The sequence below is a fragment of the Thamnophis elegans genome, chromosome 3 (assembly GCF_009769535.1).
Source record: "Thamnophis elegans isolate rThaEle1 chromosome 3, rThaEle1.pri, whole genome shotgun sequence".
Classification (NCBI taxonomy): domain Eukaryota; kingdom Metazoa; phylum Chordata; class Lepidosauria; order Squamata; family Colubridae; genus Thamnophis; species Thamnophis elegans.
The window spans coordinates 28317799-28330317 of NC_045543.1; the positions used below are offsets into that span (position 1 = coordinate 28317799).

Sequence of the window (12519 nt, forward strand, 5' to 3'; positions counted from 1 at the left end):
TCCTTTTGATACCTCAGCACTTTTTGATATCCTGTTGTGTCATTTGAAAGATTGGAAACAAGAGCCACTGCTCTTCTTATCTTTGAGGAAGATTTCAGATGAAAGTGCTTGGAAAAAGCTGCTCAATACAGGAATTATATGATGTCCCTCAAGCCTCCATCAATATTTTCTCAATATTTTTCCTTGATGTTTTCAATATTTACATGAAATCACTGTGGAAGATTTGGAGTTGATTCATATAAATATGCTGATGACACCTCTTAAGAAATGAAGTAGCAATGCAAATGCCTGCCCGCAATTAGTAATGGGCTGGATAAGGGATAGTAAAACAAAACTAATCAAGAGACAGAAGTGCAGAGAAGTAATATCTCTGCTTGTTCTAAATGGGACTGTACCTTTCAAAAAACAAATTAGCATATTGAAAATATTTCTGGACCCAAATATGTCTTTGGTTTTCCAGAATGAGAAAATGACCAGGAACACTTTTAGTAGCTTTATTTGATATCAAAACTACATCTTTTTCTGGAACATAACGATCTTAAATTGATGCATTTGCTGGTAAATTCCAGGTCTGATTGTAACAATAATCTCTAAGTGGAATTGTTATTATGTCCAGTCTGGAAACTCCAGAAGGTACAAAAATTAGCAGTCAGTTTTGTCTCGGGAAGAATATAAAGACACCATATAATATCTGTGCTTAAAGCACTGCACTGGCTGCCAATTCATTTCTCGGTAAAGTACAAAGTGCTCTGCTTAAAGCTTTATATGGCTTAGATCCAGTCAGTTTAAGAAAATGCCTTCTTCCATATGAATTGTCACACTTTTTGATACCATCAGGGGAAGTTGGTACACACTTTTTTGGCAGTCTTTCAGGACCCCTGTTACATCCCTGGCTCTTTGAAAGGCACTTCAGACAGAATTCAGGAGTTTAAAAAGAACAACAAGTTAATACATCCTTTTAAATCTGCTTTTAACAGTTTTAAGTGTTAATTTCAATTATTAATTCTGCTTGTTTTATTCTTTAATTATTTTTAACATCTCAATATTATTATTATTATTTGTTGGAGAACTTTAGAATAAGGTGACAATCACGCTTTATAACAATTTGCCCCGTGTCCGGGCCGTTTTTAAAAAGTCCTGATTTTCTGGCTTCATGTTGAAAGCCCAGTGGATTTGCTTAAGAAATCCTACCCGGGGCAAGACAAAAGACACCCTATCTAATCCCTCTCTCTGTCTCAGTACTTTCATTGAAGATATTAAAACGTTAAAGCAACAAAAGGGACCCCCCCCCCCGCGCCCCTTTTACCTCATTTTATAAGAAAAAATGACCAAGTACCATAGAGCTCCAGGAAACACTTGGCTAGAGAGGTCGCGAGTGTTACTTCCTGGATTTTCCGGAGAGGAGGGGCACAGAGGTTGGAGGTCTGCTCGTGTGCGGAAAATGGTGGCAAAGTTTCTTTGAAATATATTTCCCTGACTAATTTCACCATTTCAATTTGCTCAGTTCTTTGTATTAACATCTACATCATTCTGGGTTTACTTGGCGTGCAAGCCTGCTGGTAAGTGAGCTGAGTTTTTTTCTTTTATTTTTTTAATGTATCTTAAAACAATATTTTATTTATTGTGCATAGGATTTTTTAAAATTCTGTGTGGAGTCTTTTTTTAAATTGTCTTAGACTATTTAAAAAAAGATTCTATCCAAAATAAATTGAAGTGAAACCATGTTTAAAAATTCTATGCACAATACTTTGAAATATATTCTGCATAGAAAGAAGTTTGAAATGTTTTACTTCAATTTATTCTGTGTGGATTATTTTTTTAAATTGTCTTAGTCTATTTAAAAAAAGATTCTATCCAAAATACAAAATACCAGCTGCAGTTATTCACTTAAGAACTGTGGCAAGAAAGGTGGTATAATGGGCTTAGTGACCAAAGTTACAATGGCATTGAAAAAAGTGAGTGATGACCATTTTTCACACTTAGCGACCATTTTCACACTTAGTGACTGTTGCAGCATCCTCATGGTCACGCGATCAAAATTTTGATGTTTGGCAACAGATTCGTATTTATGATGGTTTCAGTGTCCTGGGGTCTTACAATTGCCTTTTGTGACCTTTTGACAAAGTCAAATGGGGAAACCAGATTCACTTATGTTACTAACTTATCAGCTGCAGTTATTCACTTAAGAACTGTGGAAAGAAAGGTGGTATAGTGACCAAAGTTACAATGGCATTGAAAAAAGTGACTGATGACCATTTTTCACACTTAGCGACCATTTTCACACTTAGCAACCATTGCAGCATCCTCATGGTCACGTGATCAAAATTTGGATGTTTGGCAACAGTTACAATTTATATTTGTAAATTGTAGTTATGTTGAAATTTTAAAAAATTACAATATTTTTGCATTGTATGAAATTTTTTGTTGCTCCGTATAAAATTTTTAATCAACCCCCCCCCCCCCCCAGTCAAAGGTGTCCCTCTTTACCAATCTGAAAATCTGGTCACCTTACTTTAGAAGTCAGTAGTGACTCAAATTAATAAAATAAAACTAAAGGTTTCTAAAGGCAATGCGTGTTACTAGAAAACCTTGAGATAAATGAGTTAAATTCAGTAACCGAAATTTAGCTTCTAAACCAGGGGTGTCAAACTCACATCGTCACGGCAGCGTCATGTGACATATTGGGATTTCCCCCCTCCCCTTTGTTAAACCGGGCACGGGCATGGCCAGCACGTGATGCATCTGGCCTGTGGGCCGGGAGTTTGACAGCTCTGTTTTAACATGTGTGGACTTCAACTCTCAGAACTCATGATGCCTGGGGAATTCTGGGAACTGAAATTCGGACATTTATATTTATACATAGTTGCTGAGATTAAGTAACACTGTTCAACATAATTCATAGTATGGAATTACATCTGAAATTCTGGAAAATGTGTTTAGAAAATCCAGTTAAAACAGCTCATGTATCCTTCACTCTTCCAGAGATAAATTAGAATGATAAAAACAGAGCTTCTCATTAACAGGACTCTTTATTTTGTAGTTGAATGTTTCCAGTTTTCATAAATGGCTATCTTGACAAGACTTGAGATGTTTGCAGCAATCTGTTTAAAAATGCCTTTTTTATAAACCATAGCAATATAATCAAATACTTAGATTGACATCTAAATTGGCAGTGAATCCTTAAAATTTTACTCGTGACACTATAATATTTAAATTAATAAGCTTTAGATAAGCTTTCAATTAAGTTTTGGTATCTGCACTCAATAGAGTTAAGAAAGTTACTAACATTATGGGTAAGTAGTATATATTGTATAACCCCTATATATTATGTGCATCAAATCAGAGTATATATGGAAGAATTTCTTCAGATCGTTCTAATAAGACACATTATGGTATATTTTCTGAGCCAGACAAAATATGCAGTGGCTGTTAAAATGTGACTGACAAGAACGATTGTCTAACAACGTATGCTTTTGGCATGAAAATCTGTTGGCCTGCCATGCCATTTCCCTCCTAATGCTCAATAGTGATGAAGTGCTTTGAAGATTATGCTATCATGAAATCCTGTGAACTAGCAAAATGACCTTAATGTTGCTCTGGCAGTAGGATGGTAAATTGATTGACCATATTTTAAAAAATACACACAAATCACTATGATCATTGCCATTTACTTCCCCCCTCCCCCGTAACTAAAAAACAGTATGATCAAAAGTCCTTGAGTCATGTACTTGAATATCTGTACAGAGAACCACTATTAAGCACTGATTCAGATACAGTGATTTTTTTCTCTTTGTAAGAAGTAGCACTCACATTCATTCATAGTTATATTACAGCAATTTATAAGCCACTCAGTTCTGAAAATGTTCTAATAGCCTTCTCTGTAACAAAATGTTATATTAGTAGTAAAGATCGTTATATTCCTGCATTGATTCAGAAGATCCTCTTTTATTTAGCTTAGACTGAAAATAAAAAAACTTTCTTTTCATAAACTACTATCTTAGAAATGTGTAATATTACAGCTTACTATCTGTCTATCTGGTACAAGAATGCACCAGGTAATCCTGTTTAGTGAGTGTTTCATTTAGCAACAGTTCAAATTTATGATAGTGATGAAGAAGTAACTTTACGGCTAATCCTCACATTCATGACCTATGCAAATTTGTAAAACAAAGGAAAGCTGAAGTAAGATCATTAGCAGAGTTACATTTCACTTAGCAACCACTTTGCTTAATATCTCAGTTGCCAGTCCCAGCTATGGTGCTAAACATGGACTATCAGTATAATTTACTCATACAAGCTACATCCTTTGATGAATTAAATCCAGAACCTGCCTCAACAAAGCAGGTTGCAGCACTAGCCATTGGTTATGAATCCCTTTAGAATCAGAAAACTACAGTAAACAGAATTATCAGCTGCCCAATGGCAATGCTGATTCTCTTCTAAACAAAAAATTAAATCACATTGTGGAAAATTCAACCATTGGCTTGTCTATATTTAAGTAGATGCTTGTGTTTCTAGATTGGCAAATATAAGAACTGCAGAAAGATTTGTATGTGATTTAGTTACAATGCAATCTACATTTAGCCATGTGCTACTGCCAAACATCCCCAGGATCTAAATCTGGGAGCACAGCCAGTGACCAACTTATTTAGTTGAACTAATGCATTTTAAAAAAAACAATATTTTTTTAATAAAAATAAAAGATACGTCTTTGTTCTATTTACAGAATGTACACATGACAAAAACAATAGCAATTCAATGGACATGTGCCTTCCTCATCTTAAAGCCAAAATAGCAGCAGATATGGAAATTTTAATTTTATTGGCCTGTAACCCTAACATTCAAAAATAAACTACTGATACACTATATTGCCAAAAGTATTCGCTCACCCATCCATGTAATCAGTAGTAGTTGTGAGCGAATACTTTTGGCAATATAGTGTAAGTTTGAGAGTAAAGCTCATTCATCAAAAATTGTAGAATGTATTGGACTCCCCAAAGAATGTATTGGCAAGGATGCCACCAGACATTTCCCCCTTTGTTACAGAAAATTAGAGGGATTGCGGATTATTTGGTTTTTTGGTATCTTTTTGGAAAAGTATTTCAATATAATGTACGCAAGCAGATTTATGGGGAAGTTTAATATGATATTGAATTTTATACTAAATCTCTAGAATATGTCTGTTTATGTTTTATGGTTAAATTAAGGCTATATCATGCACAAGGGTTAGAAAAATGAATTATGCTGAAACACAGGAAAAGTGTTATTATTCCAGACTAAAGGAGTGACTTTTGGAAATTTGCAATTTATCCATTTTGGAAATGGCTATATTTTCTACTGATCAAAGAATAAACCAATATTTTTAGCATTTATTTTATATTTTATAATAGATAATAGAGTGGTATCATTATGCAATTTTCCATTTTTACCCAATTATATTATAATTCTAAATTATAATATAGTACTATGAGTTATAATATAGATTTTTTTTGTAAGCCAATGGCTACCTATAGGCTTAACATATTTGTTAGATCTTTAGTTTCAGTCTAACTCTGATCTCTTTGTTTTTAATTTGATGTATTTTATTAGGGATTTTTGAGGGGAGTGTCTTTTAATTCTTTAATTTTCATTTTTTTAATTTTTATTTATTTTTTACATTACTGAACTACCCATCACCGCCAAAGATTTCTTAGATTTTATTACTTTGATTTTGCTACTGTTACAATCTGCATTTTGGTAGTCTGTTTACATTTTATAATAAATGTATAATAAATAAAGAATAAAATTTAAAAATAATCAGTGTATTATAAAAACAGGAAGCTTTCTTATCTATATCAAAATTGACAGATGCATTTATTTATTTTTAAATTTCCCTACAGCATATTTGATGTTTACATTGCTAAATATGAACCCAAGGAATGCATACTGCCAAATTGGAAAGCATTTCAAATAAATATTCAGTTTTTCACACTGCATGGATATTGAAAAGTCAAGAAACTAAACAACCCTGAAAAAAGTCCCTGCCTCTGCTTGATAGCTTTTGCGCATTCTATAGCAGAGGTAGTTTGCTCTGCAATGTCCTTGCCTTGCAAAGCCTGCTTTAGTTAGCATTTTAAGCATTATTATGCTTTTGTTTATTTTAATGTGTATTTATTTAGTTAACTGGGGGAAGTTCAAGGATTGTAGCAAAGCAAAGGAAATAATATTCACAATCATATAGTATAACACTATAAAGGGCTATTAATTATGGCTACATATTATTTCCAGTATCAGAGCTATTTAGACTTGCTGCTAGCAAAGTGTGTTTTATCAAGCTGCTAGGTATTATATGTTATAGACACAGAATGTGCATTAACACCACCAATGGTATGAATGCAAACAACTCAAAAAGAATGCTGCTTCTATTCCTTTCTGACAAATGCATTAACTGGCAATATACCAAACCATTAGGCTTAATTGCACACACAGGAGCTGCACCCACGCTAGAAAAATTCATTCCGTTTATCCCTTGGGTCCAAAGGGAGCAAAGTACTGTCTCTATCTGATATGCTACTGAGTCGTGTTTTTACAGTATTTTGTATCTAGTCAAACTTCCCGGAAGAAGGCAAATGGCAAATCGCTTCTATTTCATTGCCAAGAAAAACAGACGGGCAATCCACGAAGTCACCAGAATCAAGCTCAACTCAAAGGGGATTTGTTAAGTACAGGAATGACTGAAGGCTGTGTTCCTACGTCGGCAGGATGCTCACAGCAGTTCTCTGGTTTTAAAAGTATTGGTGAACAATTCCGAGGTAATTCACTGTACATTGCCTTAAAATGCTTGAGCCAATGCAAACCGTTAAAAAAACACATTGCCCTGCTAAAACTCAGGTATCAAACGCGACTTTGGTTGCAATTCCTCTAACGCGGTCCCTCAGTAGTAAAAATTCAGTGAACTTTTAACTACAATTTAACTACAATTGGTGCCGTTTCCAATCCCTTGTTTATGAGCACCTTTCTTCTTTGGCTTCACTAAGGAGAATTGCAACTTCTCCTTAGCGTTTCACAGAACCACACTGTCGCTCAGCGCAGTCAGCACCTTTACACAGCACCGACGCTTATTCTGCATAACGTTTCTTTGCAAATGAAGCGAACCAAACGAATTGCTTGCCAGACTTCGATTTCCTACTCCCGATTATTTTTTTTGGCAAGCAAAACCAAGGAGGGAGTCGCCTCACCTATGTAACATATCAGGCAGAACCTTTCTTTCTTTCTTTCTCTGCGAAACAAACAAAAAAACCCTAAGACAGCCCCGAATGGAACGCCGAGGGTTGACCCTGCCTCTTGCCCGGTGTCGGGCAAAGCATCGGAACCGGAAGCTATGCCCACGCGGCAATTCCCCAAGGCGACGGGGCTTGCACTGATACTGCGTCAAGTTGTTCAGTCGGGCCCCGTTGCCCTAGCAACCGCTCCTTAGCGGCCGTTGTTCTCCTTGCTCCATGTCGTTGCCGGAGCCGGTGAGAAGGCGGCTGAGTTCCTTCAGCCGAACTGTTTTTACGGACAACAACCGCACGGTACCCGAAAGCAGAGGCGACGCCAACCACATTGGTGAGGGAGTGTCCCCGGCTTTGTGCCAGCTACAAAGATGGCGGTGTCTGCACTGTCGCCATTATTGCGGTGGTCGCTGCGAAGCTACTGCCAGGTTTCCTGGTAGAGCCTGGACTGCGATAGAGTGATTGGAGCGTCTTCCCGGAGCGTCTGGGCTATGGAGAACCATTTAAAATTTAAGGATAGTCCTTGTTTAAAATGACACCACCCTCCAAAACCAGTCTTTTAAAGTATATAAACTATTCAAACGCTTCTTTCGTTTTCTTAATATGACACTATTGCCAAAAAGACCAGCTGCAGCACCCAAAACAGAGATAATCTCTCTTCTGCAGCCCAAGATGTGAACTAAAGATAATGCCCATATTATTCTAATCTACTATTTAGACTAGAAGAGGTACATCATACCTCTCCCCTACCATCGGGAAGGAGATATAGAAGCATAGCCAGTGTACAAACAGGCTGAAGAACAGTGTTTAATCTGTGGGCTGTCAGACTCCTGAATATGAAATAACATAAGTATGATGGACATGCAGAGCAGCATAATGTGTAACATGTTCACACTGGTGCAATAGGACTGGGTGTTTGTTGATATGATTTATTGGGTTAGGGACTTTTTGTCTTAATTGTGAGTTGTATTGTGTTGGGGAGGTGCACTGAGGGAGCTCAACCAAGTTCATTGTACATATGTTGTGCACTGATAATAAAGTATTATATACAGAAAATCATTACCATTTGGGGCACAGTGCGAAACCAGATTCTCTCAACTCAAAAGGCTGACTAACACAGGTTCAAAGATATATCTGTATGACATATGGAATGGCAGTCCTTAAAAGCCACTGTATCAGCACAAACATATAGACACATTTAGGTCAGAAGAGAATAAGGGACCCTGCCAGCAGAATATACTGTACCTCACAGGTTCCTCATGACTGTTTTCCTCTCTGTCTCTTCAGATAATGAAATCATCTCCAGTTTGCCATTACAGATGTCCCTGTATTTTAACTTCTGGTTCTTCCCTTTTTGGTGGGCAAGCAGTGTTGCCATGTTGCAGCTGAAGGTAAGATCTAGAAGGCAATAGACACACTTCTATTTTGAGATTTGTTATTCTTGTTAGGGTATTTGGTTATTGCTTTTTACCATACCCCTGTAATAATGCGAAAAAGATTTCCACTGATCTTATTTTGAGTGGTATGTTTGATGCAGAAGGACTGAGAAGTAGGTAGGTTTGTAGAGAATATGTAGAAAATCTCAGTGAGATATGATTTACAAAAAGACAACTAAATACATCCAAATAATTCGTTCAAGCGCAGTATTTATTTTCCATTCTCTTCTCATTTCTAGTACTCAGTCTTACCAGATTACTACAAATTCATCCTTGTGACAAGCATTATATTAACATCTTTAATTGAGGTTATACGTCTGTACCTTGGATACATGGGAAATTTGCAGGAGAAGGTAGGTATCCTTCACATACTTAAGATCCACCTTTCTAAACAAATGGATACAGTTCTTTGAAAAAGACAAAACATTGGAAAATTTATAGTTTGAATTCAGGACCGTCTTTGAGTCTTAATTTGTTCTTAATTTAGTCAGGTGCAGAGTCATGGGCAGTTATGTACATTCCCAGGGCAGCAAACGTTAGATCTTTGCTCTGTGTGCTACATTGGTTGCCAGTTTGCTTTTGGGTCCAAATTGAAGATGTGGTTTTAACCTTTAAACCCTTCATGGCAGGGGCCTGGGTTACCTAAGGGACCATCTCTCCCCAATTACATCAGCCTACCCCATTAGATCTCACACAAAAGATATGCTGCGGGTACCATAGGATAGTGACCTACATCTTGTGGGTCGCAGGAGACATGTCTTCTCGGCTGTGGCACCCGTCTTATGGAACATCCTTCCTCCTGAAATTAGATTGGCCCCATCCCTTTTGATTTTCTGTAAGAACCTCTAGACCTGCAGAGCCTGGAGCTACAAGGGAAATGGAGATCTGTCCCAGTGGCTCAATTGCTGAAGAGTCATTTTTATCCTTCCTTCACCCAAGGTTAGTATTTTTGTTTTTATTTTATTTATTGCTTTGACTTTCAGGTTTTAATCTATTTTTATATTGCTTTTTTATTTATTGTTCTTTGCTGCCATAGTCTCCTTTGGGGAGTATGGGGAATTGTATGAATTTGATAATAAATAAATAAATATTCTTTTTGATGCCCTTAAAATGTTTATTTATTAAATTTATGTACCACCCGGCTTCCAACAATATGAATTCTATGATCAGGAGACCTTCATCTCTTCTTGATCCTTTTTTAAAACATGGAAATCATGCTGATTTCCTTGAGAACAGCAATATCAAACATAAAAAGATGTATATTTCCCATGTCTATTTCATATTTTTTCTGTTGCAATAGACTCAAAGTTTGACAAGTTCTGTTGGCTCTTTCAATATATGGGTTTACTATTGTTCAAAATTTCACAACTGTGGTGGGGCTTATTTAAATATGATCAAAGTCCTCTGAATTCCTGAAATACACTAAGAGTTAATAATATACCAAAACACTATTTGTAATGTAAAAGTGTAATGTTTAAAAATTAACATGGAACTAAACTGAAAATTATCAAGTGTGTGTTTGTGTGTGTGTGTGTATGTGTGTATAATATCTGTAAAATGAAGCATTTGGGCAAGTAAGGACCACAGTTGGTGTTTTGGTGTTTGCGGGGCTTTCTGAGAATCATGGAATTTGATTTAATTTTCATTTAACATTAATTAAAATTAACTTTCATTTATAAAGTGTCCTCTATTTAATTTTTCCCTCAGACACATTAAAAATCACAACTTCTTAACAACTTTGAGGTTACTCCCAGACTTTCCAGGGACCATATACAATGCTGGACTTGTCGTCATAGAACATAGATTAAGATGAAGAGCTACACTGAACTCAGTGTGATTTAGTTCTGATCAGACATTTGTAAGAATGCATGTTGATCTTCTATTAGTCTAGCATTCTGCCTACAGTTTCAATAGCAGTTTAAAATTGTCCTGTGCTGCATAAGGTTTAATTAAATAAACTCTTAATTTTAATTATGCTATCCATATGCAGAATGTACAGTATTTTCTGGTAAATGAAAAGAATTGTGCTAGGTTTTACAAGTTACATAGAATGTAATTAAGTATATTGATTTCAAGGGCTTATGGTTTGGATTCAATTCTGGCCTTTTTGTGTAAGATTGATGTTGAACTACTTATTAACTCTGCCTCTTGTAAGTCTCTTTGTCTAGCTTTTGCTAAATTCTGCATCTTCCCAGTTCCCAAGATTCTACATGATCAGAGCCTGTTATTTGAAATCAGAGCCCCTGAAATGGAGCAAGGTCTTAAAGAAAGTGATTGATAGCTAAGATGCTATATTTCCTCTTGAAATGAAATAAACAAGCATCTTGTATCTCTTATTAACCCTCTCACTGGCTCTCAGTTCTGTGTTTTCTTCTGTCATTGAAACAATGTAGAGAATGATAGTTGGCTGTGATGTCTACCTGAAAAGTCTAAAAAGTATGCTTCATTTCACTAACAGAATTGTCTTTAAAGTCATAACTACAATAATTGAAAAGGACCTTTTCCGCAGAGAAAAAAAATACATAAGTGGATTCTTGTACTATAACTCTGAATTTGTAGCCTTCTATGTTTATATCTTGGATACTGGTAAAGTTCAATTTTCTGTACCACTCTGCTCTTTGAATTGTCTTGATTGAGTTGTATAATATTTTGATTCCTTTTTTCTCCTTTATAGGTTCCTGAACTAGCTGGGTTTTGGCTCCTGAGTCTCCTTTTGCAAGTGCCCCTAATTCTTTTCCTACTTTTAAATGAAGGGCTAAGGATTCAACCTTTGGAACGAGCAGTCAATATCATTTTTGTAGTATTTCTTGTCTTCCAAGTTGTTACTGCATTCCTTGCTCTCAAAAGAATGGTGAACCAACTGGCAACTCGTTTCCATCTTCATGAGTTTGACCGGTTAGATGTTCATCTTCCCTCTGATAACTTAGCTTGCCAGGCAAGGAGACTGGAAGCTGCAGGGATTATGGAACAACAAGTGGGAGAACTTCATTCAACAAGTGGTGTTGGAAATCTGCAGTGAGAACCTGATGGTAAGAAGAGCAACCCCACCAGTGAAGCTCCTCTGCTTGTTGCCTTAACTATAGGAGTTTTAGAGGATTTGATTTAGAAATTCACTTAGTTCTGGGTAGCGCAAACATAGTGGAGTGATATCAACGAGATACTCACTGTGGACTGATTCAGATGCCGTCGAAAATGTTAGAAAATATTGTCATTGGGTAGTACAGTGGTTCGGGGGAGGGCCTTCTCCGTGGCTGCTCCGGCCCTCTGGAACGATCTCCCCGTGGAGATCCGGACTCTCAGCACCTTTCCAGCTTTCCGCAAAGCCACTAAGACCTGGCTGTTCCGGCAGGCCTGGGGCTGATGAGTTTCCAGCCCCACTTGAATTGTTGCGACTGTTGCTGTTTTTTACTTTGTTTGTCTTTGTCCTATTTGTATCCCCTTCCCCCCCTTGGTTGTTAGCCACCCTGAGTCCCTCGGGAGTAGGGCGGCATACAAATTAAATAAACATTCCAAACAAACATTCCAAACATTCATCTTTTGCAAGTGTGATTCTTGAGGGGATTAGTCTTCTACTCATTTCTGCATATATTATTTATGAAATCTGTATTGTAATGATCTTCATCTGTTGTTTTTCAACATGTATGTTTTGACCTAGGCTTCTTGATACAGTATAAAGCACACACTTGGTCCCCCAAACATTTTATTTCAAAGGCTGTAAATTATGTTCATTCACAGACCATAATGAGTCTCAAATAGTTGTAAAGAGTCCTACAGTAGGCTGCCAAAGTCCCCCGGGATAAGGCTGATAAGCACCCACCTTTATCTTCCTT

General features: G+C 36.7%; 1 protein-coding gene across 1 annotated transcript; it reads left to right on the forward strand.

Annotated features, from left to right (window-relative positions):
• The first annotated feature begins 7364 nt into the window (after positions 1 to 7364).
• On the forward strand, positions 7365 to 11832 carry TMEM17 (transmembrane protein 17). Its single transcript, XM_032214774.1, has 4 exons — positions 7365 to 7587; positions 8541 to 8644; positions 8929 to 9042; positions 11364 to 11832. The coding sequence occupies exons 1-4, from the start codon at positions 7479 to 7481 to the stop codon at positions 11706 to 11708; spliced, it is 672 nt and encodes a 223-aa protein (XP_032070665.1). The 5' UTR covers positions 7365 to 7478; the 3' UTR covers positions 11709 to 11832.
• The last annotated feature ends 687 nt before the right edge of the window (positions 11833 to 12519 follow it).

What these genes read in the sequence shown, in the direction of transcription:
- TMEM17 (XM_032214774.1), top strand. Translation starts at nt 7,479, where the DNA reads ATGTCGTTGCCGGAGCCGGTGAGAAGGCGGCTGAGTTCCTTCAGCCGA. An exon ending in AGGCGACGCCAACCACATTG is followed by an intron (nt 7,588 to 8,540) that starts GTGAGGGAGTGT and finishes CTGTCTCTTCAG; the next exon opens with ATAATGAAATCATCTCCAGT. An exon ending in TGGGAAATTTGCAGGAGAAG is followed by an intron (nt 9,043 to 11,363) that starts GTAGGTATCCTT and finishes TCTCCTTTATAG; the next exon opens with GTTCCTGAACTAGCTGGGTT.